We start from the raw sequence: 25654 nt of genomic DNA on the forward strand, positions 1-25654 counted from the left end.
ATTCAACGAGCTCCCGGTGGCTGATCTCACATACTACCCCCGATGAGGTTGAGCCAAGTCACGGAGAGACTCAGATAGGTCACAATGGACTACGAACACTCAAGGAGAATAGACAAGAAACACGGAGTAACTCACCCCCTTTACGCAAGTACATAGTTATGGGGAAAAAGCACTCTGCTGAGTTGGGGTGGCGGGTAGTTTTAAATCCGCGGAGCATGGAGGCAGGGTGGGGGGAGTAGGGAAGGGCACAGTTAATGAGGGAATTTTATTGTTTAGTTCCAGTTTTGAAATTGACACATGGTACATACTCACGGTGCATACAGAGCGACAACATAATGGGTTCAATGCTGCCGACTCATCACTCAATTCCAATAGAAGATGGCCACGACGCACCTCCACAGGGTGGATAACGACCCGAATCCTCAGCCAGGTACCACCTGCCCCGCACACCTCCCATTCAAGATATTATCATGGAATGTAAATGGCCTGGGTGATCAAATAAAGCGGGGATTAGTTTTACAATATCTAAAACGTAAAGGGCCTGCTGCTATACTTCTCCAGGAAATACATCTCACGGGAACGGCTTGTAAAGTCTTAGACAGGTGGGGATTTAAAATGGTTGTACACTCTAACTTCACCACTGGTTCGCAGGGAGTAGGGATCTTGGCCAATAAACGCTTCCCCTTGATAGTTACTGGATCTCGTAAGGATGATATCGGACGATTTGCTGCAATAACATGTCAATGGGACAGTAAAAGTTACAACATAGTGACGGTTAACATTCCACCGACACTACACCAAGTAACTTTACCAGCTCTGGGGAAATTTCTGCTGACCCTCCCACATGGGGAACTCATACTAGGGGGTGATTTTAATGCTCCTTTGAACGCCACCATAGACAGAAAACCCCCCAAGGGCCCTAGCGGAGCAAATCTCAAACTAGCAGAGTTCACGGAGGCTCTAGGCCTAATAGATATGTGGAGAAATAGATTCCCTACTGAGAAACAATACACATTTCACTTGGGCGTTCATAATAGCCTTTCTAGATTATATTATATTTTTACATTAGCAACTGGGCTGGTGAGGGTGACTAGGATTCAGCAACTACCCAGGGGTATCTCAGACCACTCTCCAGTACTCCTCACATATATCACCTCCACCCTGAGACGGCGTAGGCTGTTCCCGCTTCACCCCAGTTACCTCAAAAACCGCAAGATCATCAATGGCCCACTTAAAACGACGACGGACTACTTTGCGGAAAACCAACGCTCGGTCCGGTCCCCAGCAACATTGTGGGAGGCTTACAAAACAGTTTTGAGAGGGCAGGCTATCTCCCTGATAGCTGGTCATAAGCAGGCTCAGCAACAACACATTGAGAGTTTAGAACAGGACCTATCCCGGGCGGAAACAGCTCATGCTGTAGACCCTAATGAGGCCCCAACACACAGGGTGCACTTAACACAACAAGAATACAGGGCCTGCGAATGGGAAGAAGCAAAAACCAAACATTCTAAAACACAACACACTGTCTATGAACTAGGAGATAAGGTGGGAAAACTCTTGGCATGGTTGGACCACAAGGAGCAAGCCAGTAAATGGGTGGCACAGCTACGGCTCGACAATGGCGAAATAACGACAGAGCCCCAACAAATAACGGAAGCCTTGGCGATGCAATATAAAACAGTTTACACCCCAACAGCCACTAATACGACGGAGAAAAATTTAGAATTCCTCAAAGACATAAAAATGCCCACACTGTCCCCCAATGCGGTTGAGACTCTAGAAAAAGACCTAACGACGGAGGACCTAGAATTGGCAATAGGCGCCCTGCACACAGGAAAAGCGCTAGGGCCCAATGGAATTCCGGTGGAATGTTATTAGAAAGCGTCGCCTCACGTCGTACCACATTTACTTCATTTGTACATTGACAGTCTGGAACAAGGAGTCTTACCCCGGGATCAGCGCCTGGCCACCATAGTGGCAATTCCGAAACCAATAGACCAATCTCTTTAATCAACACTGAGGCAAAAATACTGGCAAAAGCGCTCGCCATGCGACTGCTGCCCCATCTCGACACCGTGATCCACCCGGATCAATACGGATTTATGACAAATCGTAACACGGCACTTAATCTAAGGTGCCTGCATGGCTATTATTATCTACTATTGAAGAGGATGCAGTTATTTTATCGCTGGATGCACGTATGGCGTTCGACCTCGTTGACTGGCCCTTCCTATTTGCGGTCCTTACACACTTAGCATGTGGTCCCAAATTCTGCGCTTGGATCCAGCAACTCTATGCACAGCCATTGGCGCAGTTTGTAGTGAATGGACATATATCAATAGACTTCCCGTTAGGTCGAGGGACAAGGCTAGGCTGTCCCCTATCGTCGCCACTGCTCTTTGCGCTAGTTCTGGAGCCGCTGGCGGCCTGGGTGCATCAGGACCCGGTCATACGCGGTTTGAAATGGACCATGGGCTGGGAAGATCGCATCTCGCTTTATGCGGACGATATACTGTTGTATTTGGCATCTCCGGCGCGCTCAGTTAACTGCCTTTTAGATATATGCGCATCATATGGACGTGTATCAGGATACACCATTAATTGGGCAAAGTCGCTTCTCTATATATTGCGCGGCTCCCTACCGCAATTCCACGGGGATGTGACATTCAAATAGCTGATGGAGGGTTTAAATATCTGGGGATATATGTAACAGACGATAAAACACAATTCATTGCTGAAAACCTCACAAAGCCTCTGATGAGGTTCCGAGGTGATGTCAAGCATTGGCGCTCACTCCCACTAATGTTACTGGGAATAGCAGCCCTCTTCAAAATGATGGCACTCCCCAGATTCCTATATGTGCTACAAAATACACCATTCCCTGTTACTCCAAAATATGTCGTTGAGATAAATGCAGAAGTGACCAGTCTGCTGTGGGATGGGAAGGCGCCGCGCATAGCCCTAAATAAACTCACGAGAAGCTGGTATGACGGGGGCATTGCCCTCCCTGATATCAAGTTATACTAATTGGGCTTCTCAGCTCTTTGTTATAAATCAATGGCTTCACATATCCCAGAATGACCCTGCATATCGTATGAATAGGCATGCACTCACGGCACTAATTCCACAAGGTACACAACTCAAAGAATCTTCACCACTGGAAGATAGACTCCTTACAGACCACCTCACCAAAAAGGCCATCTCACATACATATCGAAAACTAGTAAATAATCATCCAGATCCCACTGCGGCCCTCAAAGCTAAATGGGAGCAGGAGGTGGGAGAAATGGATGACGCAGATTGGCAGGAGGCATTTACATCTCCGAAAGAGGTTGCGATATCGTCCAAACTTAGATTTGAGAGGCAAGAGCTAACAGTGGAACCTTCACTTAACCAGCACCTAACCTTCTATGACTCTATCTGTAATGACCCTATATATGAGGGAGAAACGTGTGCACACTCAGTGGCACCCACTGTTGAAATGCCTATTCCCTTAGGAATCCAAGTGTATTACAAAAAACAAGAGGTGCACCACATAGACAGTTGGAAGACAAGGGAGTCCTTTGTCATTGATAAATTTTCTTCAAAGATCATACCTTTTAAACATTTTATTTTTCAATTATATAATAATTTCAAAAGACATGAGCAAACAGTTTATATGACTTTACAAACAGACCAGCCGACGCGTTTCGTCCTGAAACAGGACTTCTTCAGAGCACTAGAATCGTATCGTAGGTTATAGAAGGACGAGTCCTCATGGATTTCTTGCAATCCTTAAGTTGAATATAGTTGGGAGCAAATTGTCATTTAATCAGCTAAGTGGGCGCCAAAAAAACCAGATCAAATCCTCGTTAATTTTTTCAATTTTTTCAATCCTTAAGTAGAATATATTAAAAGGCAATGTGGCATTCAGTTGACTAATTGGGAGCAAGGACAACGTCAACAATGTAACCGCCGAAATTCAGTGACTTGTAGTCCACAATCAATGGAACCATATAATCTCTAGATGACGGGGATGTTTATATTTAACATCGTCCCAGAAGTCGCAATATAATATTTGCAGAGTAACAGAGCACCGAGGAGTCTCCAACGGGCAGAGCGAGATCCGATGTACAGGTGAGAAACTTAGGTTAATACAATTAAAAATCCTACACCACACCTACTATACTAGGACAAAATTAACTGGACAGACACACCACTCTGCCTCAGACAATGCGGTGCACCAGGTACATTCTTCCATACCCTCTGGCTTTGCCTGAAAATTGCGGGTTACTGGACCGCAGTGATGCGCACAATATCACAAATTACGAAGGTCACAATTCTCCCGGAACCCAAAAGGTGCCTTCTTAATGTGTGGGAACCTACGGATCTCAAAAACACAGCACAAGACTGGGTGACAGTGGGCATGACGTTAGCAAAGCGTAATATTGCACAGCGCCGGGGATCCCATCAAACTCCTACCCTGGGCCAGTGGTGCAAATATATGGACAGCGTTATGATAGTGGAGAAATCAGTTTATGTGCACAGAGGCTGCCCCCAAAATGGAAATGGGTGTGGGAAGGTTGGAATGTTTATCGTGTAAATATATGTGAACCCCCACTCATAGACTCATTGTCGGAGACAAGTGACTGACTGGACCATAATAACAGACTGGGCACGAGCTAAAATGTATGCCAATGGCCCGCGAGCTAAGGTTAGCATGGACCTCACCTATTACAATGCACTGGCTACTGCACTAATGTATACCCTACTGAATCAATTTGTCAAAAGTACTGGAAGGTCTTTCATTGTTCTCTTAATCAAAATGTCAATAAAAAATGTTTTAAAAAAAAACCAAAAAACATTAGTAACACTGATAATAATCATCGTCATCAGAATAGTAATCAGAATCAGAATGAGACCAAGAATAAGAATAAGGGTAAGAATAAGAATACAATTAAGAATAATAATAAGAATAAAGAATACAAATAACAATAAGACTTAGAATAAGAATTAGAATAACTATTAATATAGTGCAGACCAAAAACGTCATTATCCGCCTGGGCTTAAATAATGCTAAATTAGCCAACGCCATGTACCACTTTTGGATGGCATTAAGATGTTATTTGGATAACATGAAGATTTGATTGGGTGCGGGATGTAACGCTGCGTAAATCCAGTTGGATCTTAGTGCTGCGTTTGATACCATCTCTCATAGCATCTTGCTCCAGAGACGGCAGATGTCGGGAGTGGGAGGTAACACTTTAGATTGGTCATCTTTATTATTACCCTATCGCTCTCAAACGATGAGAATCGTGACTTTCTCCTTTAATTAAAGATCTTTATTGTGTGGCGTGCCCCAAGACTATATATTAATCCCGATCTTGTTTAATATTTATGTTTCTCCTTTTGTTGTACTACTGAACAATCCGGGTTATCACTTATGTCGTATGCTGATGACACCCAATTTGATGTTTCAGTGGTGAATAAATCTAAAGCATTCTAAAAAAATATTTTTTTTTTAAAAAGGGCAAAATGCATAAGCGTAGTCTAGTTAGATAAAATCGTGTCTGCACATTTATAGTGAATGTCAGATAAAATTGCTGTTGGACAGGGAACACACATGGGCAACCGGTCACCTCAAGTTGTGAGCGGCGTGTTTTCCCCAGAATAATGCACCTCTTTTATGAAGACTTTCACATTTGTATGGATACTGGTGGGATTGCCAAAATAGTGTCCCAGGCCTACCTCATACAATTTATCTCTTATGAATCGGAGCCAAGGGATCGACAGTGCTTTATCCAGGTTAAAACAATCTTTGATAATCTCCCTTGAGAACACTAACTCCTCAGATAGCCAAATATTTGCCCAGAGGAGCAAAGGGGCAATGTGTATTCGATCTTCTAAAAATTCCACCCCAGCTCACTATGACAAAAGAGTGTGGTTGTGCTGTTTGGGGTCATTAATAACCTTTTTATGAAGTTGTTTTCAAAAGCCTGTAAGTGACGGCTTTTATAATAACCCCAAATTCCAGCACCATAGGATACAACAGGCAAAGATTTAGCTTTATATAGTGTAACCATCTCTCTTACCAACTTGTGGCCTAGTTTGCAGGCAAAGTGGAAGAGCCCCTCCACAACCATGCCAGCATGTTGTACCCTTGCAGTGACAAGTGGTTTCCAATTCATCTTATTGGTAAAATTTTCCCTAAATAGTTAAAATTGGTCAGTTTATCAATACTCTTATCCCTAACAGCAACATTTCTAGTTTTAGTCGATTTCTGACCACACACTACAGTGTAAGATTTAATAAAATTGACTTTTAAATCACATGCCAGCATAAATCTGTGAAGACATTAAGTGATTTTTGGAGATTATTTGCTGTCAGATGCATTAGCACGGTATCATCCACATACGAAAGTAACGTGACCCGATGGCCCTCAATTTCCGGAAAGTCGATTTCCTTATCTAATAAAGATGCCTCTAGGCCATTGGTATAAATTAAAAAGAGGAAGGGAGCTAAAATGCACCCCTGGCGAGCCCCTTCTGTGGAGACTATAGGCTTAGTCTTTTCCCCTTGTGGGCCATATCTAACGGTAACAGTGGTGGAAGTATGAAGCCAACGGAGGAGGGTTATCAGTGCCTCCTCAACACCCATTTTCCCCATTAGTGCTCACAATTTCTCCTGATTAACAGTATCAAAGGCACTGGACAAGTCCGTGAAGGCCAGGTGGATAGAACCCTCCCTGGCCTTCATGTAATTGCCCATAATCAGGGACAAATTGAGGCACTGCTCAGTGGTGCCCATCCCCCTCCCAAAGCCGTATTGTGTCCTAGACATGAACCCTGTATTAGTCGCCCATTACCAATTATTCAAATAATTTATATAATTAGTTATCAATTAAAACAATATGTTATATTAAAGTAATTTACAAGTTTAAAACAATACGTTACTTGTTAAAAATCTTCTCAAGTTAATCCCCTACAAACCCAACAATGTGCAACTAAATTAATAATTTGTATATTATTTTTTTTAAACTTAAATTTCACTTTAAAACTTACACAAACAAATGAAACACAGTTATTATTATAATACTAACAATATTAAATACTTAAAAAGCAATATTATTTCCTTGTATATTGTGTTCCACGATATTTTTGACATCACAATTTTTTGAGATTATATTTGTCACCCATATGACCCAACAGATATTCCATGAGGCAGAGTAAAGACAGAATGTTGGACTTATCACATCTACATTGCCTATCGGTGCTGGCAGACTGACTGCCAAGGATCAAATTAAGTACTCAAGTGGTTGCAGTAAGTGCGGTGCTACAGGGCATAAATAGATTTTGCTTCAGCAGCAAACATATAAAAAGTACAATAAAAACTGTAGGGGCCTAAACATTTTTTGAGCTCACTGCACTGCTAAATGTCAGGTTTGCCAAATACACAGTATGCCTAGTTTTGATTCCAACTCGTGCCTCTGTCCCACCACCCTTTACGTTTAGCGCAGATGTTCAAAGAATTGATTTGCAAAAAAGTTCTTGCAAATTGTGCATAAACATTTTGAAAAGCAGTTCTGAATTTGCAAATCCATCTATATTCTAATAGCTCCGTTCACAAAATCACCATTTGGAGTGGGTCACAATTCGTGCAGTAGGTCATAAATTGTGACTCACTCCAGATGGATGCTGTAAGAAATTAGAGTTTTAGTTGAAGGGAGTGAGAATCCACCTCAAAGAATAATCACAATCCTTGTCAGAGAAATCACAAAAGTCACTGAGTAAACCTGTGCTGAATCCCTGGTACCTATGGTATTGAGCATCCAGGCATAACACAGAGTCAATGTGTAAAGTATTTATGAAGTAGAAATTATTTAAAAAAAGAAAATGACACCACACTTCAAAATACAGTTAGTACAACTGGAGTTATGAATTTTTAAAGTTTATCTTTCAAAACAGGGCCAAAAGCACTAAGCGGCAAGTTTGGGAAACTGGTTGAGCTGGAGAGGGCTATGACCACAAGGGAACATGGGACAGATACAAGGACCAGGTTGGTCCCGGTCACTAAGTTACCTTCTCACTTATGGACTTTTATGGAGGTGGAAAGTCTTCAGCTGGGCCAGGTTGTTAACTGGCTCTGAGGAAGGGCTTGACGATGACGGTTAACCTCTGTGCGAGGTCTTGGAGTCGATCGGGTTTGGTGAAGCCATTGATAAGGTGCTGCTCAGAGTCAATCCGGTAAAGCCATTGACAAATGTTGATCGTGTTGAGCCTTTGTTTCGAGTCCAGTCAAGCTTTCATCCTCTATTTACGTCCATTGATAAGATCTTTGAAAGACAGGAAAGTGACCACCTTCAATTATGCAGATGACCTCCAAATCATATTTTCAATCGACAACTCCCCCGAATCCATAACTGACTTTCAATCTACCATGACATTTATCCAGCATTGGATGAACCACAACCATTTAAAACTTAACCCCAGCAAAACTTAACTAATCTTGACAAGTGGAGGTCGCAATCAGTGAGGCCCACAATATTGGCCTAGCGACTTGGGACCCCCCCCGGCCCCCTCCCCCTCAGTAAAAAGCTTAGGGGTCACCATAGGTAACGACTTGTCACTAAACACACAGGTGAGCTCGGTGGGCTCCGCCTGCTTTCTCCAATTACGCAAAATGTGGAAAATAAGCAGGCTACTGTCCCACGCTGCACTGGTCCAGGTGGTGATAGCCTTGGTCTTGTCTCGTCTAGACTACGCAAATGCCACTTACCTAGGACTTCCACTCGGCCTCACCCAGCGACTTCAGCTGGTACAGAACCAAGCGGCCCGACTAATACACAGGCAGCCTAGATGGCAACACGCTTCCACCCTCCTCAGGAAACTGCACTGGCTCCCTGTCCCCCAGCATTGCGCCTTCAAAGTAGGCTGCCTGGTGTTTAAATCCCTAAACGGTCGCAGCCCCGAATTCATCGACAACCTCATCTCTCGCCATACCCACACCCAGAACCTCCGTTCATCCCAACTCCACCTCCTGGCGGTACCCACCTTCAAACTGAAACGCCAAGGGGGCTGCAGGTTCACGACTCTGGCCCCACGCTTGTGGAACTCCATCCCCCTAGAAATCAGACTCAGCACCAACCTGCTCAACTTCAGAAAATCTCTCTAAACCTGTTTATTTACATAGGCTTATGAATAATCTGTTCTGGACTGGCACCCCCCTAGTTTCTAAGCGCCATGAAACCAACCGGTGTACGAGCGCTCTACAAGTCACTATTAAGATAAGATAAGATTGAGGAGCACACTATGGCCATAACCAAAGGTCCAGGACTTTGGGGATAGTAGTTGGGGATCGGCTCTCACTACCACAGTGGTCAGCAGAGGGGACCAGGCCAGGTCCAATTGGGTTAGATCAGCTGAACAGCAGGGAAAGGCCTCTGGAGGCGTGTATTAGCCCTGTAGCTCAAACAAGAGGTCAGCCATCCGACCCTTGGAGTCCCTTCTGGGGTCTTTGGTTCAAGGCAGGAAGGCCCAGTCTTCCTTCATGTTCTTCAGACAGCAGGGTAGTCCTTCTTAGGATTCTTAACAGGTCCAGTTGTGTTCTAAGGGGAGTAGTTAGGATGCCATGTTTATGCTGAATGCCTGTGGGTTGGGGCAAATACACACCCTAGCTAATGAGGCAAAGTTCCTAAAGGTGATCCTACCCACTTTTACAGCACTTTCTGTGTGTTTTGCTGTAAACTATCCTACAATCCCCAATTCCAAGATGGCAGGACCTTTCTTACCTTAGTCAGAACTCCCAGGTCACACCCAGCGGTGTGGCTATGAGAAGGAGAAAACCTTTCCTTGTGGTCTTTCCAAACCAGTTCTGGGGAAGCTCCCTCTTCCATTTGATTTGGACTAAGCTGACTAGAAGAACCAAGGAAGGAGTCAGGCCTGGCATCAGGTTCTTCTGCTTGTAACAGCATAGACCTTTTTGAAGTCTAACTAGTCATTAGGCACATCCCCCAGGCCATCTGTCAATTGAAGGCCAACAGCTCCCCACAACCAAGCCCTTGGCCCTCTGTCTTGGAGCAACCCACATCTCACCACCAGGGGAGGCTGGTGACATTTTAAAGGGGTGAGGCGTAAAATGATTGGTATACTGCACCCTTGGGAGCGAGTGTATCGAGCGAGCCCGAACCACCATAAGGGGGGGTTCGATGCGATTCTCTTCCCGTGAAAATTTTGACAAAAGAGAAGAAAAATGGCCCATTTTCAAACAAATTTGAGAAAGCAGGAAGGTTAATAAAGCAATTGTGGAAGTGCCTCTGTGAACTGTCACTTTTCTCTTTACCTATCTCTCTCAGAATTCACTACCTTCACCTGTAAGTGGCTGCAAGCTGCTCTATCGGCGTCACTCTCTTCCAGTGACACTCTCACTTTCCCATCATCTAAGTATCCCTTCCTACCTTATCTCTTTCGCTATCTCAGCATCTCTCCTCCTCTGTCACTGGCTGGGTGTTGCTGACCCTGCCCGGTGACTGTCTTTTGCTGCTCCTTCCATTGTCTCACAACCCCCATGCTCTTCTCTCTCCATATCTTGCTTCCTCTTTCTATCTTGCTATCTCTTCCTATCTTGTTGCTGTCACATCCATCTTGCTTGCTATCCCTCCTTACATCTCAGTATCCCTTCCTCCCTTGTCTCTTTCTCTGTCTCCGCAACTCCATTCCCCCGTCATAGCAAATGACAAATAGTTACGACAGAGCACATCTCACACGGATGAACTATCTCTAGACTCTACTATAGCGCCTAATATGTATCGGTGATTGCAGGTGGTGGGCACTTAGCGCTGACACTCTTTTAAGGTCCGGTGTCTGGTCCTGGGCGTATTTCTCATCATCGGCCTTCACCTCCAGAGCAAGAGAGAAAAGTCAGTTAACCAGGAATAGAAAGAGAAGGAAAAAGTGACATAAGGGAATGAGGGTGCAGGAAGGAACGTGTGAGAGTAACGGAGCTGACCTAATGCCCATTGTTAATCATTACAAAACAAAAGCAGAATGGTTTCAAAAGACCACGTTTGTGAATACAGAGCCGCAGTGTGCATTTTGTTTTCCAATGCACGCACCCAACAAGCAGGTATTTCAGTACCTCCAGGAATAGTGTGCTTTCACACCCAGGGAAAACATGGTTGTTCAAAGAGCGAGGAGGCAACAAAAGTAGGGCTTCACTGGCAAACACTGTAATGTGGCGCTAATTTGTTTAGGTGTGAATAAATCAATATGGCCACCTTGCTTTAGTTGGTTAGTTATTTTCCATATTTTGAATGTTTTATTTCTTTCTACCCTGAGGCTGCACTTAGAAATTGAAAAATGTCAGCAAAAGACTACGTTTCCACTTCAGCAAGTGTTTTTCTTTTTTGGATCCAGTTCACAAGGAAGCAAATAAACGAAAGGAGGAGAGAGAAGGTAATACCTGTTTCTTGAAGTCTCTGACCGGTTTTTACTACATGAGGAGGAGCGAGACAGAGAAGGAAGAGGGGGAACAAAGGAGGGGGGAGGCAGCTGCCAGCAGTGGGAGAACTGGACTCAAGCAGTGACTTACGACAGAGCACATCTCACAATCGATTGAACATCATGAACTATCTATCTATAGCGCCTAGTGAGACCTAATACCCATTGTTTATTCATTAAAAAATGAAAGCAGGATGGTTTAAAAAGACCACATTTGTGAATACAGAGCCGCGCGCGCAGTATGCATTTTATGTTCCAATGCACGCAAAAACATTCTTCAAAGAGCGAGGAGGCAGTCGTGAGGGGAGGGGGGAAACGCGGGGGTGGAGGGCTGAGGGAACGAAAACTTACCTGACTGCCTCTGCTCCTGGTCTGCGTTGGCGCCTCTGCCCTCTTCAAACAGGAACAGCACGTCAGCACTGGAGTGGCAACCACTCAGCCAATTCTGGCGCTGCTGCAGTGCCAGGATTGGCTGAGGGCACCGCTTACGCTTCGCCCGCCGCCTGCCCATTAGGAGACTGAGGGGCTCCTAATGGGCATGCGCAAGGCAGTGAAAACACAAGTGCGCATGACTGGGCACGGGCTAAAAATTAGCTCACCATGCCCACTCATGCGCACTTGTGCTGCAGTGCTGCCTGTCCCTGGCATGTCTGACAATGCATGTCAGTCAACATGACGCCGGACCGCCCACGGTCCTACGTCATGCTGACTGACATGCATTGTCAGTTCTCCCCACCCTCGGCGTCTCTGAACTTAAGAAAACTAAGTTCAGAGATGCCGAGGGAGCTGCGGGCGGGGGTGGGGGGGCAACGCCCCAACGCCCCCAATGGACGCACCGCCACTGCTCACCACAAGGGAGCCATCAGCAGTCAAGTGACAGTGGAGTACTGGCAGAAAGGTCCCCGGAGGTTTAGGCAGGGATAGACAAATATTTCTAAAAGTACCTTTTCCAACACAGTCAAAATTCTTATTTTGAATAACTATTAGGATGAGTTCTGGAATTATATATTTTGCTGCTCCTAAACTGAAATTATCATTATTAAGCTTTATAATGTGATCAAGTGTTTTCCTATGAAGCAGTTAACCTTGACACAGTGAAAAGGGCTTTTGGGGCCTTACCACTGTCAGGACATGTGAGCATTACATTTGACGTGTTCTACTTTTAAATACCATGCACTTTCCTTATTGGACAATAAGGTCTACCACGGGGTAACATAAATATTTGAAAGGCAGGTTTAGGTCTTTCAAAGAGGGTGATTTTGACAGGTGAAATTAACAGTTTAAACTGCACAGCCAGGCTGCAGTGCCAGGCCGGGAGACATGCTTTACAGTGCTACTGTAGCTGGTGACGCAATGAGTGCTCTAGTCCACTAGTAACATTTATTTTGCGGGTCCGGGGTGCATGTAATACCATATACTAGGGACTCAGAATTAAATTAAAGCTTCCAATGAGTTGTATGACACTTTCAGCGTATTTTACGGAAGGGTTATTTCCGGTTAGCAGCAGTAAAGACCACAGAGTCCTAAAGCTAACAAAAGAAATTCAGGCAAAAATATGGGAGAGTACTAAGTAAAAGATGGTAATTTCCATAGATGCCATACAATCACAGAGATCATGGCTTGCTGTGGCCAGCACACCACCATGTCTGTGATCACATATTAATAAATTACATGTTTTTTAAATACATCAGTTCCCTTAAGAGAATCAGGTGTGCATTCAAAAATGTTTCTTTAGGAGTTGGCAGTGGATTACTACTCACTCCCAAACGTTTTTTTTCCATTCACAAAGGGGAAGCATTCTAACAGAGTCCCCTCCTCTGAGGAGTGGGCAAGCTATCAAGAAAATGTTTGATGCACAGCATTCCGATTCCATAGCAATTTGAAAGGTACACCCTAAACACATCCCTTCCATATCGCAATTCAGAAGGCATGTTTAAGCCTATAATGTAATTCGGTAACTGTTACTGAATCTCAAAATGGGCTTAGTACATTTTAAAAAGTCATTGCAAACCATGTGATTTAGTGATTTTCTGCCATTGCGATTGCTAACTGGCTCCATACATCTAGCCGCTAGTCTCTTTGTCTCACCCTGTGTGGTGTTGCGGAATAGCTGTTCAACACCACGTGACCGCGTAAGGCATGACGGGAGCTGCGGTGGCCATTAGCTACTTGAGAGCTTCGTGAAATAGCTGGCCCTGCGCTCTCCCTCCGATAGAAAAAAAGTTATATAAACACCTGACGGACTCCGCACTCATTATTCAAGGTGGAAAGCCGTCGCTACAAATTGGCGACGAGGTGGTGCACTCCTCGAGTGGATACAGCCTTCGATCCCACACTGCATGCACATTACGGGCCGCCACGCTCCAATGCAGCTTTTCACCATCGGAGTCTGCCCGGCAGACAGAGGCGGTTCCTGCTTTCAATTGATACCCACCCACCAGCCACTGCAGGTCCAGAGACGAGTCAGGCACCTGAGTCAGGCACCTGGGCAGCAAAGCACTGATGCCCTACTCTGAGAGGACACTCCAAAGATAGCAACCCTACAGTAAGTGCCTGCAGTGGGCCCATGTGCATGTTGAGGGAGCATATTGCCTACAGAGCTCTCCTATCGGGACAGCACTCACGCCTTGCTACCCTAGTATAGCTCTCCTTTGGCCTCTGGTGGAGTGCCTGCCAGCCATTACAGGGGTGTGCAGGCTTCTACCCCTCCATGGCCCTCCACGCCGAGCGCCCAGGACAACTCTAAGCCTAACCCCAGGAGAAGCTGCGGTGGGATCACACAAGGCCTACTCCCAGTCACACAGTGCCACCCCTAACCACAAGGACTGCTTGCCCACTGCTCCTGTGTCCACCTGCAGAAATCCCAATAGTCTCCAGACCAGCACATCACCAGAATGTGTGCGCAGACTTTCTCACTCATCAATAAGCCTGGGCAAAGCACTACGCTACGCTCGTGTAGTTTGCGCTACTTTGCACTACGCAAATTGCACGTAGCACAGTGCAAACACGCGTAGCGTAGCGTAGTGCAGCGGTAATTTTTTGCTTGCTCGCGGTCCTCAACGTCAAGTTGGCGACCGCGAGCAAGCAAAATGACATCCCGGCGAGACTTTTTCCTCGTTCGCAATCAGCAACATTAAGTTGCCGATCGCGAGCATGGAAAATAAACCTCCCGGCGAGCTTCTCAACGCGGGGAGGTCAGGTTTCTCATTGCGAGTGGTGACGTATGTTCGCGACTGCTTGCGATGAGAAACTACCAGTCTGCGTTGAGAAAGCTGCCGTTCGAGTAGAAATCTACTTGAGCGGCAGAAAACGACCGCTTGCACTGTTCAAGATGCAGTTTGCACTGATTGCACAGTGCGGACAAGTATCCGGCACTGTGCAATCAGTGAGAACAGCATCTTGCACAGTGCACTACGCAGTTTGTGAAGCTACGCGTAGCTCGCGTAGTGCGAAGTGCACTTCGCGTGGCTACGCGTAGCGCTACTTCGCAAACTACGCCCATGGTTACTCACCAACCCAGTTCCTTTCTTGCCGAAGCCGGGCGAACCGGCTATGAAATGGGAGGATTGGAAGGGCTACTTCTTGAACTATCTGTCGGCCCTGGAAGATGAAGGGGAAGAAGCATTTTCCAGTAAACGCAGTAAGAAAATCCTGTTGCACAATCTGGGGCCGGAAGGGTTAAGAGTGTACGAGAGCATGGTCAAAAAGACAAGAGCCCCCACTGATGTCGATGTCTTTCAGCATGCGTTGGAAGACTTGGACAGTCACTACCAACCGGTCATCTGCACTGCCATAGACCATTATAATTTCTTCCAAAGAAAGCAAACCGACACAGAGTCAGTGGAAGACTATGTGGCTGCACTGACACAACTGGCTGCAACTTGCAAATTTGGTCACTTTCATGGTGATCTAGTGCGAGATCAGATCATAATGCACACAGTCAATACCAATATACAAGAGAAATTGTGGGTGAGTGGGGATGCCCCCCTTAATGAGATTATAGCTATGGTGAAAAAGGTGGAATTGTCCAAAAGATGTGCAGCTGCAGCGAAAAGAGACAGTGAAAGCAAACCCACAGTATGTAGAGTGAGTGACACAAAAGATCACAACGACAAACTTCCACCTGCGGCTGGGGCAAGAAACAACAGGAAGCCAATGCCGAAATATACAGGACCCAACAAATCACCTAGTGACCACAAAGGTAGTTGCTACAGGTATGGGAGCCATTCACACATGGCTAATGACAGACGATGTCCGGCCTTCCGAGTTAAATTTTCATTTTGTGGGGTCATTTTAACAAAGTTTGCAGAAGGAAACCCAGCAACGCCACCGTTAAATGTGTCATGTATGAATCTGAAACAGAGGGGGAGGAGGGAGATGCCGATGAGGACAGTGTCTTGTGCATTAATGACCAAATTCTGGGTATTGATTGCTATAGTAGTAAGAAACCATCTTGCTTCTTGACTTTTGGGGGAGTCCAAGTTTCCATGGTAGCTGGGTCCCTATACACCATAATCCAAAGCAACATTTGGAAAAGGGATTTTGTTCGCACTTTAGGTACTCACCTACACCCCACAGACGTCCACCCAGTCACCTTCACGGGATAGAAAATTCCCATGGTGGGCTTCCGCCCACGTCAATTTGAATTCAAGGGGAGGACCTCTGAAGGCAAACTGTACATGGCGGAAAAGGGAACCTCCATGCTGGGGTGGGCTGATCAAGGGGCGTTGGGGATCCAACTCAACCAAGGTGGAGAAACACAAGTACTCATGACAGACAACCCGCCAGCTCCAGAAACTGGTAAACTGATAGAAGACTTTCCATCAGTCTTCAGCGGCACCATAAGCAAGCTTTCCAAATTTACGCACAGAATTTGCCTTAAGGAGGGGGCCGCACCAGCCTGCCACAAAGTCAGAAATATCTCGTTCATTTGCAGGAAAGCGGTGCAGATGGAATTGAAGCGCCTAGAAGACAATGGCGTGATTGAGCCAATTGAAAGCGCTGAATGGCTGGCACCCTTAGTGGTGGCACGAAAACCGAATGGGAGGGTGCGCCTCTGCATAGACCTCAGGGAACTGAACAAGAACATCATCGTGGACAAATTTCCGCTACCAAAAATCAGTGAAAAATTAGCTCAGACCAAGGGGGTCAAATGGTTCTCCATCATAGACCTTACGGCAGCTTATCACTAAATTTCACTCTACCCCTCATGTAGGAAATTAACGTCCTTCATCACGCCATTCGGATTTTACAGATTTTGGCGCATGCCATTTGGCCTGGCATCCGTGGCCATAGGTTTTCAAAAACTAATGCACAAACTTTTCAAAGACATCAGTCGAGTTTTATATTTTCAGGACGACATACTGGTCATGGGAAAAACCGAACTGGACCATGACTAAAAACTGATTGCGGTGCTACGGACACTGTCAACTAACGGCCTCACAGCGGAATGGGAGAAATGCAGGTTTGGCCTACACTCTGTTACATACTTAGGGCACGAAATAAGCGGCAGCGGAATTGCTCCAAAGAAAGCCAACGTGGAAGTTATTATGTCTGCACCCACTCCTCAAAACAAAGAGGAAGTTCGTTCATTCCTGGGATTGGCCGAATTTTACAGTAAATTTGTACAGAACTTTGCCACCAAAATGCACCACCTACGCCAAATCTTGAAAGAGAGAAATGTCTTCAACTGGTCGGCCATTTCCAATGCCAAATTTAAGAAAATCGAGAGGGACATTTGCGACGCCGTGCCCTTACATGGATTCGACAACTCCGCCGCCTCCTTCTTGACCACAGATGCCAGCGACAAAGGCCGAGGGGTGGTCCTGTCGCAGATATCCACGGATGGCACGGAAACCATTAGTTTCGCCTCCCGTTCCCTCCCCTCTAATGAGGAGAGGTTCAGCGTCATAGAGAAGGAGATGCTAGCAGCCATTTGGGCCATGGAGAAATTTTGTCAATCTCTCTTGGGCTCCCAGTTCACCCTCCGAACAGACCACAAACCGTTATTTAAAGTCCTCGCGTCTAGTGGTCATGCCAGTGCCACCCCACGCATCGCCAAGATGACCCTCAGACTGTTGGACTTTGTCTACGATGTCGACTACTTCCCAGGAAAGAAAAACAAAGTGGCGGATTACCTCAGTAGATGAGCTACAATGGAAGGGACACCGACACACACAGAATGGGATGAATACACTGTTGCGTTCATGACAGACCAGGAGGACGTGATCAGCATGCAAGACTGGAAGGCAGCATATGACACAGATCCCCTGCTAATGAGCATAAAAATGTTCGTCACGCAGGGTTGGCCAGAGAAGGCACGTCGGCAACAACCTCCGGAAATACTGGGAGGTGCGGGACGAACTCTCCATTCGTGACGATGCCATATTTTTACTATGAGGGAACACAGTCATTCCCCCCAACAGTTGGTGGACTGTCTACTCACCATCCTACATGAAGGCCACTTAGGAATTGTGAAATCGAAGAGACGAGTCAAACAATCTTACTGGTGGCCCGCCGTTGACAACCAGGTGGAGAAGTACATGAGGGCATGTGAGCAGTGCGGCAACGCGGACAAATCACAGACCTTGCTTCGACCACCTCTAGGAAAGTTCACCACCCCCAACAGCATCTGGGAGGAGTTGTCCGTTGACATTTTGGGCCCCATTCTGGATTCCTGGGGGGTACCCAAATACGCAATCGTTCTAACTGACCGATATTCAAAATGCCCGGAGGTAGAAATATGCGAGAAAGTGGACACGAAAAATGGCATAGCGTTCCTCACTACAACGTTCTTACGAGAAGGGATTCTGAAAATCATCACATACGACAATGGGCCTCAATTCACATACGAGAAGTGGAATGCTTTCACCAAAAGATATGGAGTCACAACCAAACATACCCCGGTATACCACCCTGCTGGGAACGGCCTGGCGGAACGGTTCAACGGAGTGCTCATGGGATCCGTACAAGCAGCCATCAGTGAGGACAAGAATTGGGAGACAGAAATCAGACACACCATCTGGGCATACCGCCTCACACCCTCCCTGACTGGCTACAGTCTATTCAAGATCCTACGTGGCCGGGAACCGCTCACATGAGATATCGCCGTTTGGATGAATCGCACATTACAAAGTAAATGGTCCCCAGCAGTAGTCCGAAGCAGCTTGGAGAAAGCTCAGAAAATCTCCACGGACAATTATAACTTGAAACACAGAGTGCGAGACATCTCATTAGAAAAGGGGGAATGGGTCAGGGTGAAGCTTGGCCAATTACGCAGGAAGGGAGACAGCAAGTTCAGCGAGCCCTTACAAGTTAGAGAAACTTACTCGCGCTCTGCCCTGTTACGTGATGGCAAGATATGGTCACAAAGCAGAATGGCCAAATGCAACAAAGTGATCAGATGGAACAAGGTCGATTCATCCACATGCACAGGACAAGCCGGTTGGGAGCTGGATAATTACGAAGACAGCCCAGGTACAAGCACACCGAGAAATGGCAAGATAAGAGACATTGAAAGTGCTGTTGGCACCACAAAGGGACAGAGTATTCCGGAAGCCACACGACGCAGCATACCCCAAGAGGGCCAGGACACTCAAGACCCAGACACCACGCAAGGAACTCCCATTGCACACAACAGGGGTCGGGAGGAGAGTACTGGGGAAACCTGCACACACACAAGAGAGGCACAGGGGACACAGGTACCCCTCCCACGTACCCGCACAGGCAGAGCGGTAGTGTTACCTAAGAGATACAGAGAATTTGATATGTAATCACTTTTACACCTTGTAACGTTTCATAACTGTACGTTCTCCCCTTTTCCCCTTTCCTTTCCTTCCCCCCCACACTGAAAAAATGTAATACGGTTATGTTTTCAGGCGCCCCAGGTTTGGCACCACTATTGTCGTGTTTGTAGGTATGAACAATCAGTGCTTATTTGTGATGTTGTTGAAGGGGGGAGATATGTGGTGTTGCGGTCTAGCTGTTACACACCACGTGACTGCGCAAGGCATGATGGGAGCTGCAGTAGCCATTAGCTACGAGAGCGCTTCGTGAAATAGTTGGCCCAGCGCTCTCCCTCCGATAGAAATAAAATTATTTAAACACCTGACGGTCTCCGCACTCATTATTCAAGGCGGAAAGCCGTCGCTACACCCTTGTGAGCCTTTTTCATTCCTGCTTTCTCTCTTTGACACTGTTTTTATATCTTCCTATATCTTCTTATTTCTTTCTTTTCTACCTTTCCCTCTCTTATTCTGGGTTGAAGAAGGAAATTGAAAAATAAGTCCGGATCAACCACAGTGAATGCCTCTGCCCACCACTTGCAACCACCGACCCAAATTCAACACTGCTGCGCCCCAATTTACTTCCCAACTTGGGGTAGGATGGCCATTTTCCTTGCTTGATTTAGAGCAAGTGCATCTGAGCTACGTTACTGAACTAGTCTTTCTTCTTCCTCACAGCGGATGGTTGCAGGAGGGAGTTTATGAGGGCCTTTCAGTTTACTAGACTGATTCCTGTTCTAGGATGAGGAGGGTGAGCTGAACAGCTCAAATGTTATGATTAATTGTCATAGTTGTTGATGAACAGTCACACATCCATTTTTCATACACATCCCTCAATATACTTTCAATGCACAAATAAGTTTCAACTGCAGACATCACTCCAGAGATATCAGTTCTTCATCAGTCAAACCAGGAGCTTCTACGTTGGTAGACATAAAATCAACACAGAGAGGGCCAAGTTTGCTCCTGTCGCAATATTCTGAAATATATTAATTGAAATCTCAGTGAAAGGACTACGTTTTTTATGGCGCACTAATTAAAGCATGCACTCAAGGCTTGTACGTGTAGATTTCACTTCCCCCACTTGCAATATACAGAGTTCTCTTGACCTTAAGGCATCAGACCACTTTACATGAGCATCGGATTAACTTCCACAAGGTCAGATTATTTTTTTCACTTTTTGTAGGCACAGGGAGATAAAGTGATTTGCCCAGATTCACAGAATGTCCATGTGGAACGCTGGCACAAGAACATGGTTCCCTAGTTTCAAAGTCGGCTGTTGAGGTAGTTAGGGAACATTTTCTCTCCTTCCCTTTGTCTTACGGGAACTTTCCTGAGATATTGTCACATAGGCATTACATTTGCCCAACATTTGTTTCCCTACCTACAGTTTGCGACCCAGGCTTTTAGGTTCTAACGAACAACCTTTGATATAGCGTTCAATTGATTCTTTTTAGTCTTTGTGAACTGAAAAATAATTTTAAAGTGACTGACCTGCAGACATTTTCTTCTAATGTTCCTTCTCTCCATTAGTGCATATACCACAGACATGAATTACTCTGCACTGATCTGACAAATTGCTAAATTTATATCCAAATGTACTTGTTACATTGTTGATGCTCATTTATAATGTATTTGTTAGTCTATTTAAAAAACATTGACAGGCATAAAAGTCTGTTTTAATGCATGACAGGTAGCAAGTTCTAATAAAATAAGAGTGATGCTATTTCTAAATTGATAAACATAAAGTGATGAAAATCAGTGCTTGAAAAACCTGAACCACTGGTCATTACTTTGGTGGCATTTCATTCCATTGTTTTTAGCTCAGATGCACCCTTGCAGACAGGAACTCTTCATAGCAAATTGTAATTTGGTGAGACCCAGACACAGGCTTTAATTTCTCAAATATAGCTATATAAAACTGTGGGTCCAAGTGGGTCAAGCACTTCTCTGGGGAACAGTGGGAACATGAGGTCAATGAAGATCAGCAAAGGATCAGACAAAGTAACACCAGAGAGCAATGTATGAGTTACATTTATTTCACAAAATGTTATCAAGCTAGCCAATAACATGCATTATCGGTAATAAAATGTTATCAGGAAGTTTTTCCATAAAAAATTGCAAAGACATTTTATAATCATATAAAACACCCTTCTGTTATTTTTATTCCTGTCTTTGGTAGTTTCTCGACCCCACTTACCTCTTTCAGCGCACAGAAGCCTCTTTCTGTGGAACACACGAGTGAGCTTATCCGTAGCTTTGCTTCCTCAACAGATATGTCCTGCCTGCCTCGATGTGAGGACACTGCTGAACAAGGGGGCACTGTAATCACACTGACAATAAACAAGTCTTTCAGGGAACGCTCCTTGTTGGAGTTACTAACATCTAGCACTTTGCTGATAAAAAAAACATATTCTCTGTTCCGAATTAAATACTTGCCTTACACGTACCACATCGGAACAGATAATTGAAAATACCGAGCAGTTTTTTTAGAGGCTGAAGCCTACTAATCACTTCACATGTATTTGGGATTTCCAGTGTATAGCACGTGTGCCCAACGTTGGAGTGGGGTGGGTCAAGGGAGGAGGAGAGTTGATAAGGCCATGAAGATGTATGGTGAGGGGGCAGCCTGAGGGTGAACTTGCCAGATTTTCAGAATACCCTCACAAAGGGCCTGATTACGATAACGTTGTGACCACCACCAACAGGCTGTCGGTCCAACCGCTGGATTACATTTCTGGCGGTCGAACATACAATTGTTGGAGGGAAGGCCACCACCAGGATCAGAGATCTCGACGAGGTAGTGGTAGGAGTCATATCCCTAAATGGCGGCAGTGCAGCAGCAGGCACTGTTGTCAGCATTATGATATTCCTCTCAGACAGCCTTTTTATGGCACGAAGACCTTCATGAAAAGGCAGTCGGAAAGGGATGTGGGGGTCCCATCTGTAAAGGGCCACTGTGAAGTGGCCCTGGGGTCACATGTAGTGCCCCCACTCACCTCCATGCACCTCATGGAATGCACGATAAGGTGCATGACACACGGTACATGGACATGCAGGATGTGCTCCCTACCACGGCTGCTTGTGCTGCAGCCCTTTTCCTTGGCCGCAGCACAAGCCGCCATGGTACGGAGCACTTTCCGACTCACAGCACAGCGGTCATATTGAAATGCTGCGGTTGGACCGCCGCCTGCTTGTCGGGTGGTCTCCTGACTGCTGCAACTGCAATAGCAGGCGGCGATCCGACCGACCGCAATCGTAATCAGGCCCAAAATGGTTTTCAATGTAATGTCGAAAAGGAGCTCATCTATACAGTCTGTGGTTAGCTTGAAAAGAGGCATATAAAAGCAGATGATTGTAGATTATTTTGGAATATTCAATATATTCAACATAGCAGGCATATTTAGGTATAATAGCTCTATTGAGTCTCCAGTGTTCTAATGTTCTTTGTTATAGTCATTGTAATTTTGTGCTTCCTTCTAAAGGTTCTAAGTAATGACCGATTTCAAATTCGAAGAGTATACAGACGGTTTTGCCAAATAATCTAGTAGGAGCAATTCAGTCACAGCTCATTTGTAAAATAAATGTAAAATATTTGCAAGATTGGAAACATATTATTACATAAAGGATCTAAAACATTATGGGCCAGATGTACTAAGAGTCACAAAAAGTGGGTGCAAATGTTTGTGACCTGTTTTTGATTTTATAATGTGGCCTACGGACTAATAGGTTGCCCAACAAAAACTCCAGGTGCAGGAGGTCGCAGAATAATCTGCCTCCTGAATATTAATTAGGCAGAACTCTAATTATTACACTCTTTGGATACAGACACAGAGATGGTGGCCTGCAGGGAACAGCAGACCAGAATCACTGTGTTTGCATTCCCAAAGAGGAATTTGTTTGTTAATGTAGCCCAAGTTCCCTAAAGGAACAATGATATATTTTTTTAAGTTTCCATTTTTAAATACACAGGGAGGAGGAGGCACTGTCTGTTCTCCCCACCCGCTCCCCATGTTTCCCTGGCATAATTCAGTTACTACCTCTTTTGAGGTGTCAATAACTGCTAAATGGTTTGCAACCACTACTGTGATCTCAAACCGTTGATACATACCATTCTGACTCCCAATTAGATAGGGGTGCCCCTTTCACACCCCCTCCCAATTGAGAATCAGAATGGATTGTAAAACCTTTTTTGCAAGTCAGAAAGGTTTTTCCCACTCACAAAATGGGGGAAATGTAGAGAAAAAAGGGCACTTTCCAGTCGCAAACTCAGTGATTTTGCAAATCACAGAGTTTGTGCTAGCAAAATGGCTTTGCACTTCTGTTCTTATATTCTGTTCTATCTTCATTTAATTGTCTTCAGTTCTACTCAACTAAGGGAATTATAGAGCATTGGGGTTTCTAGACTGATAAAAAATATAGGTAAGATGGGAAACTTTTCACAGACCATTCACAGCATCTTCCTGACTTTCCTTATGGAAAAGAAACAGATAACATGGCCTAAATTATAATTGGCTGGAGACTTTATGCCTCCACACTCTGAAATGGACTTGAGAAAAACATAGCACTATCCATTGGGAAAAAGGCTAAAATAACATTGGCTCTTGAATACAGTGATCAGTGATGGAGCAGGGTGCGGAGAGGAAAGTTTGTGTAGCCTTTTCTGGTATCAAAAACAATTTCGAGCACCATCATTTGGGGGAGGATTATGGATGATTCATAAGGGAGTGTTTAATCGATCATAAATGCATATGTCTCTCAGCCAGGAATTGGTTTGGGAAACGATTTATGTGACCAATCAGGAAATTGAGAGTTGAGGTGAGTGTCTCTAATCCTTCTTTCTCCTTTGAATTTCAGCTCAGTCCATCAGATGACTTCAATGGAGCAGACTGGAAATGGGTGAGTTCAAGGAATGAGACATTGGGATTTGAAAGGCCATGTGGACCAAATATGAGATTGCTTTGCCTCTCTTTTTTCCTGGATACTCTTGGGGTGGTTTGCCTTTTACAGATTTCATCCCCAAAATTTCTTCTTTGGCTTTCTATAGCAGAAGGCAAATTCATTTTCCAGACATGTAATTTCAAATGTTCTCCATAATTTCACGACGATTTTGGCATTGCTGGACTCCACTGAAAGTTACTCTTCTACCGCAGACTGCCCAGTTATGTGAATGTGCCCTGCTGCCTGCTTGTCCTTAATTTCCTCTAGCTTACGCCCTCCACATACTTTCACTGACAACTATATTCCTCCATGTTCTGTTATGATCTGTTTAGATTGTTACAAACTATATACATAATCCCAAATAATGTTCTCTGCAAATCATCACTTCAATTATCGAAACTTATCACTTATGTTATCAATCCCTTTGAAGAAGCTAAAGGTGCATAGGGTCTGCTCTAACTTGTAAACTGTGTCAGACACTTGAGGTCAGGCTCTAGCAGTGCTTAATTTGAGACAGTGGTTTCCAGTGCTCAGCACCGGCACTTAATCATCAACACAAGTGCTAGAGCACCAGTTAGGGACACATTAATTTTGGTAGGCACAGGGAGATTAAGTGATTCGTGCAGAATCACAGGATGTTGAGCCGATGCTGAGACTCGAACCTGGTTACCCAGCTCTGAAGTTGGCAGCTCTGGCCATTACACCACATCCTCTTCTCACTTGTAGGGAATCATTGTTAGTAGTTACTTCTGTGTTAGGCAGTGCCAACAGGAGAAATGGGCTGGTCAAAGCTGCCTCCTGACGAGAGCCCTGGCACTTACATTTTTACAAATTAACCACTGGGCTCTAGTGTTCTAAATCCTGCCCCTCCCAAATATACTAATTCTTCACTTACAATTTTGTACCTTTGAAGTGGTTACTAACAGTGTCCTTTGGAATTTGGAGGAAATTGAAAATCCTCTAATTCCTGGAGGAAAATCAACACATGGATTAACTTCCACTGGCTTAATTGTCTCCACAAAACCCATATGGTGGAGGACATTCAACTGGTTTTATTCAGAAACTGGAGGATTACCTTTTCCTTCTAAACTCTAAATGTTGCCCTAAGTGTGCTCTCCCACAATCTTACTCACTGCCTGCTTCATCCGGTACAACTGTGTTTTAAATATATCTTTCTTAAACTGTATATGATTCTTCATCTGTTTCTCTTTTTTTCCTAATAAATATAATTTTTCTGTTTTGTCCCCTTATACCACTAACATTGATAGAATAATCACTTGCATCTTTGTGAAGTTAATTCCCACAGAGCTAAGTAATGAGTCTAAGAGTGATCAATAATACTTCAATATTGTTACAGAAGTTTGTTCGACTGATATAAGAATTTTTGTTTAGGAAAAATGACATATATCCAGTCATGATCATAATTCCGAAATAATAATGCTTCAAAAGAGA

At 44.9% G+C, this 25654-nt stretch overlaps 1 protein-coding gene across 1 annotated transcript in view; it reads left to right on the plus strand.

Moving 5' to 3' along the window:
- LOC146857563 (tubby protein homolog) overlaps window positions 1-25654 on the plus strand; it is a 995297-nt gene that overhangs the window by 376267 nt on the left and 593376 nt on the right. Inside the window, exon 2 of the mRNA XM_085648119.1 lies at window positions 24119-24160. Within this exon, the coding sequence (XP_085504245.1) occupies window positions 24132-24160 (29 nt within the window). The 5' untranslated portion in view covers window positions 24119-24131. The remainder of the gene's footprint in view (window positions 1-24118; window positions 24161-25654) is intronic.

This window comes from Triturus cristatus, chromosome 3_2, assembly GCF_964204655.1.
Source record: "Triturus cristatus chromosome 3_2, aTriCri1.1, whole genome shotgun sequence".
NCBI classification, from domain to species: domain Eukaryota; kingdom Metazoa; phylum Chordata; class Amphibia; order Caudata; family Salamandridae; genus Triturus; species Triturus cristatus.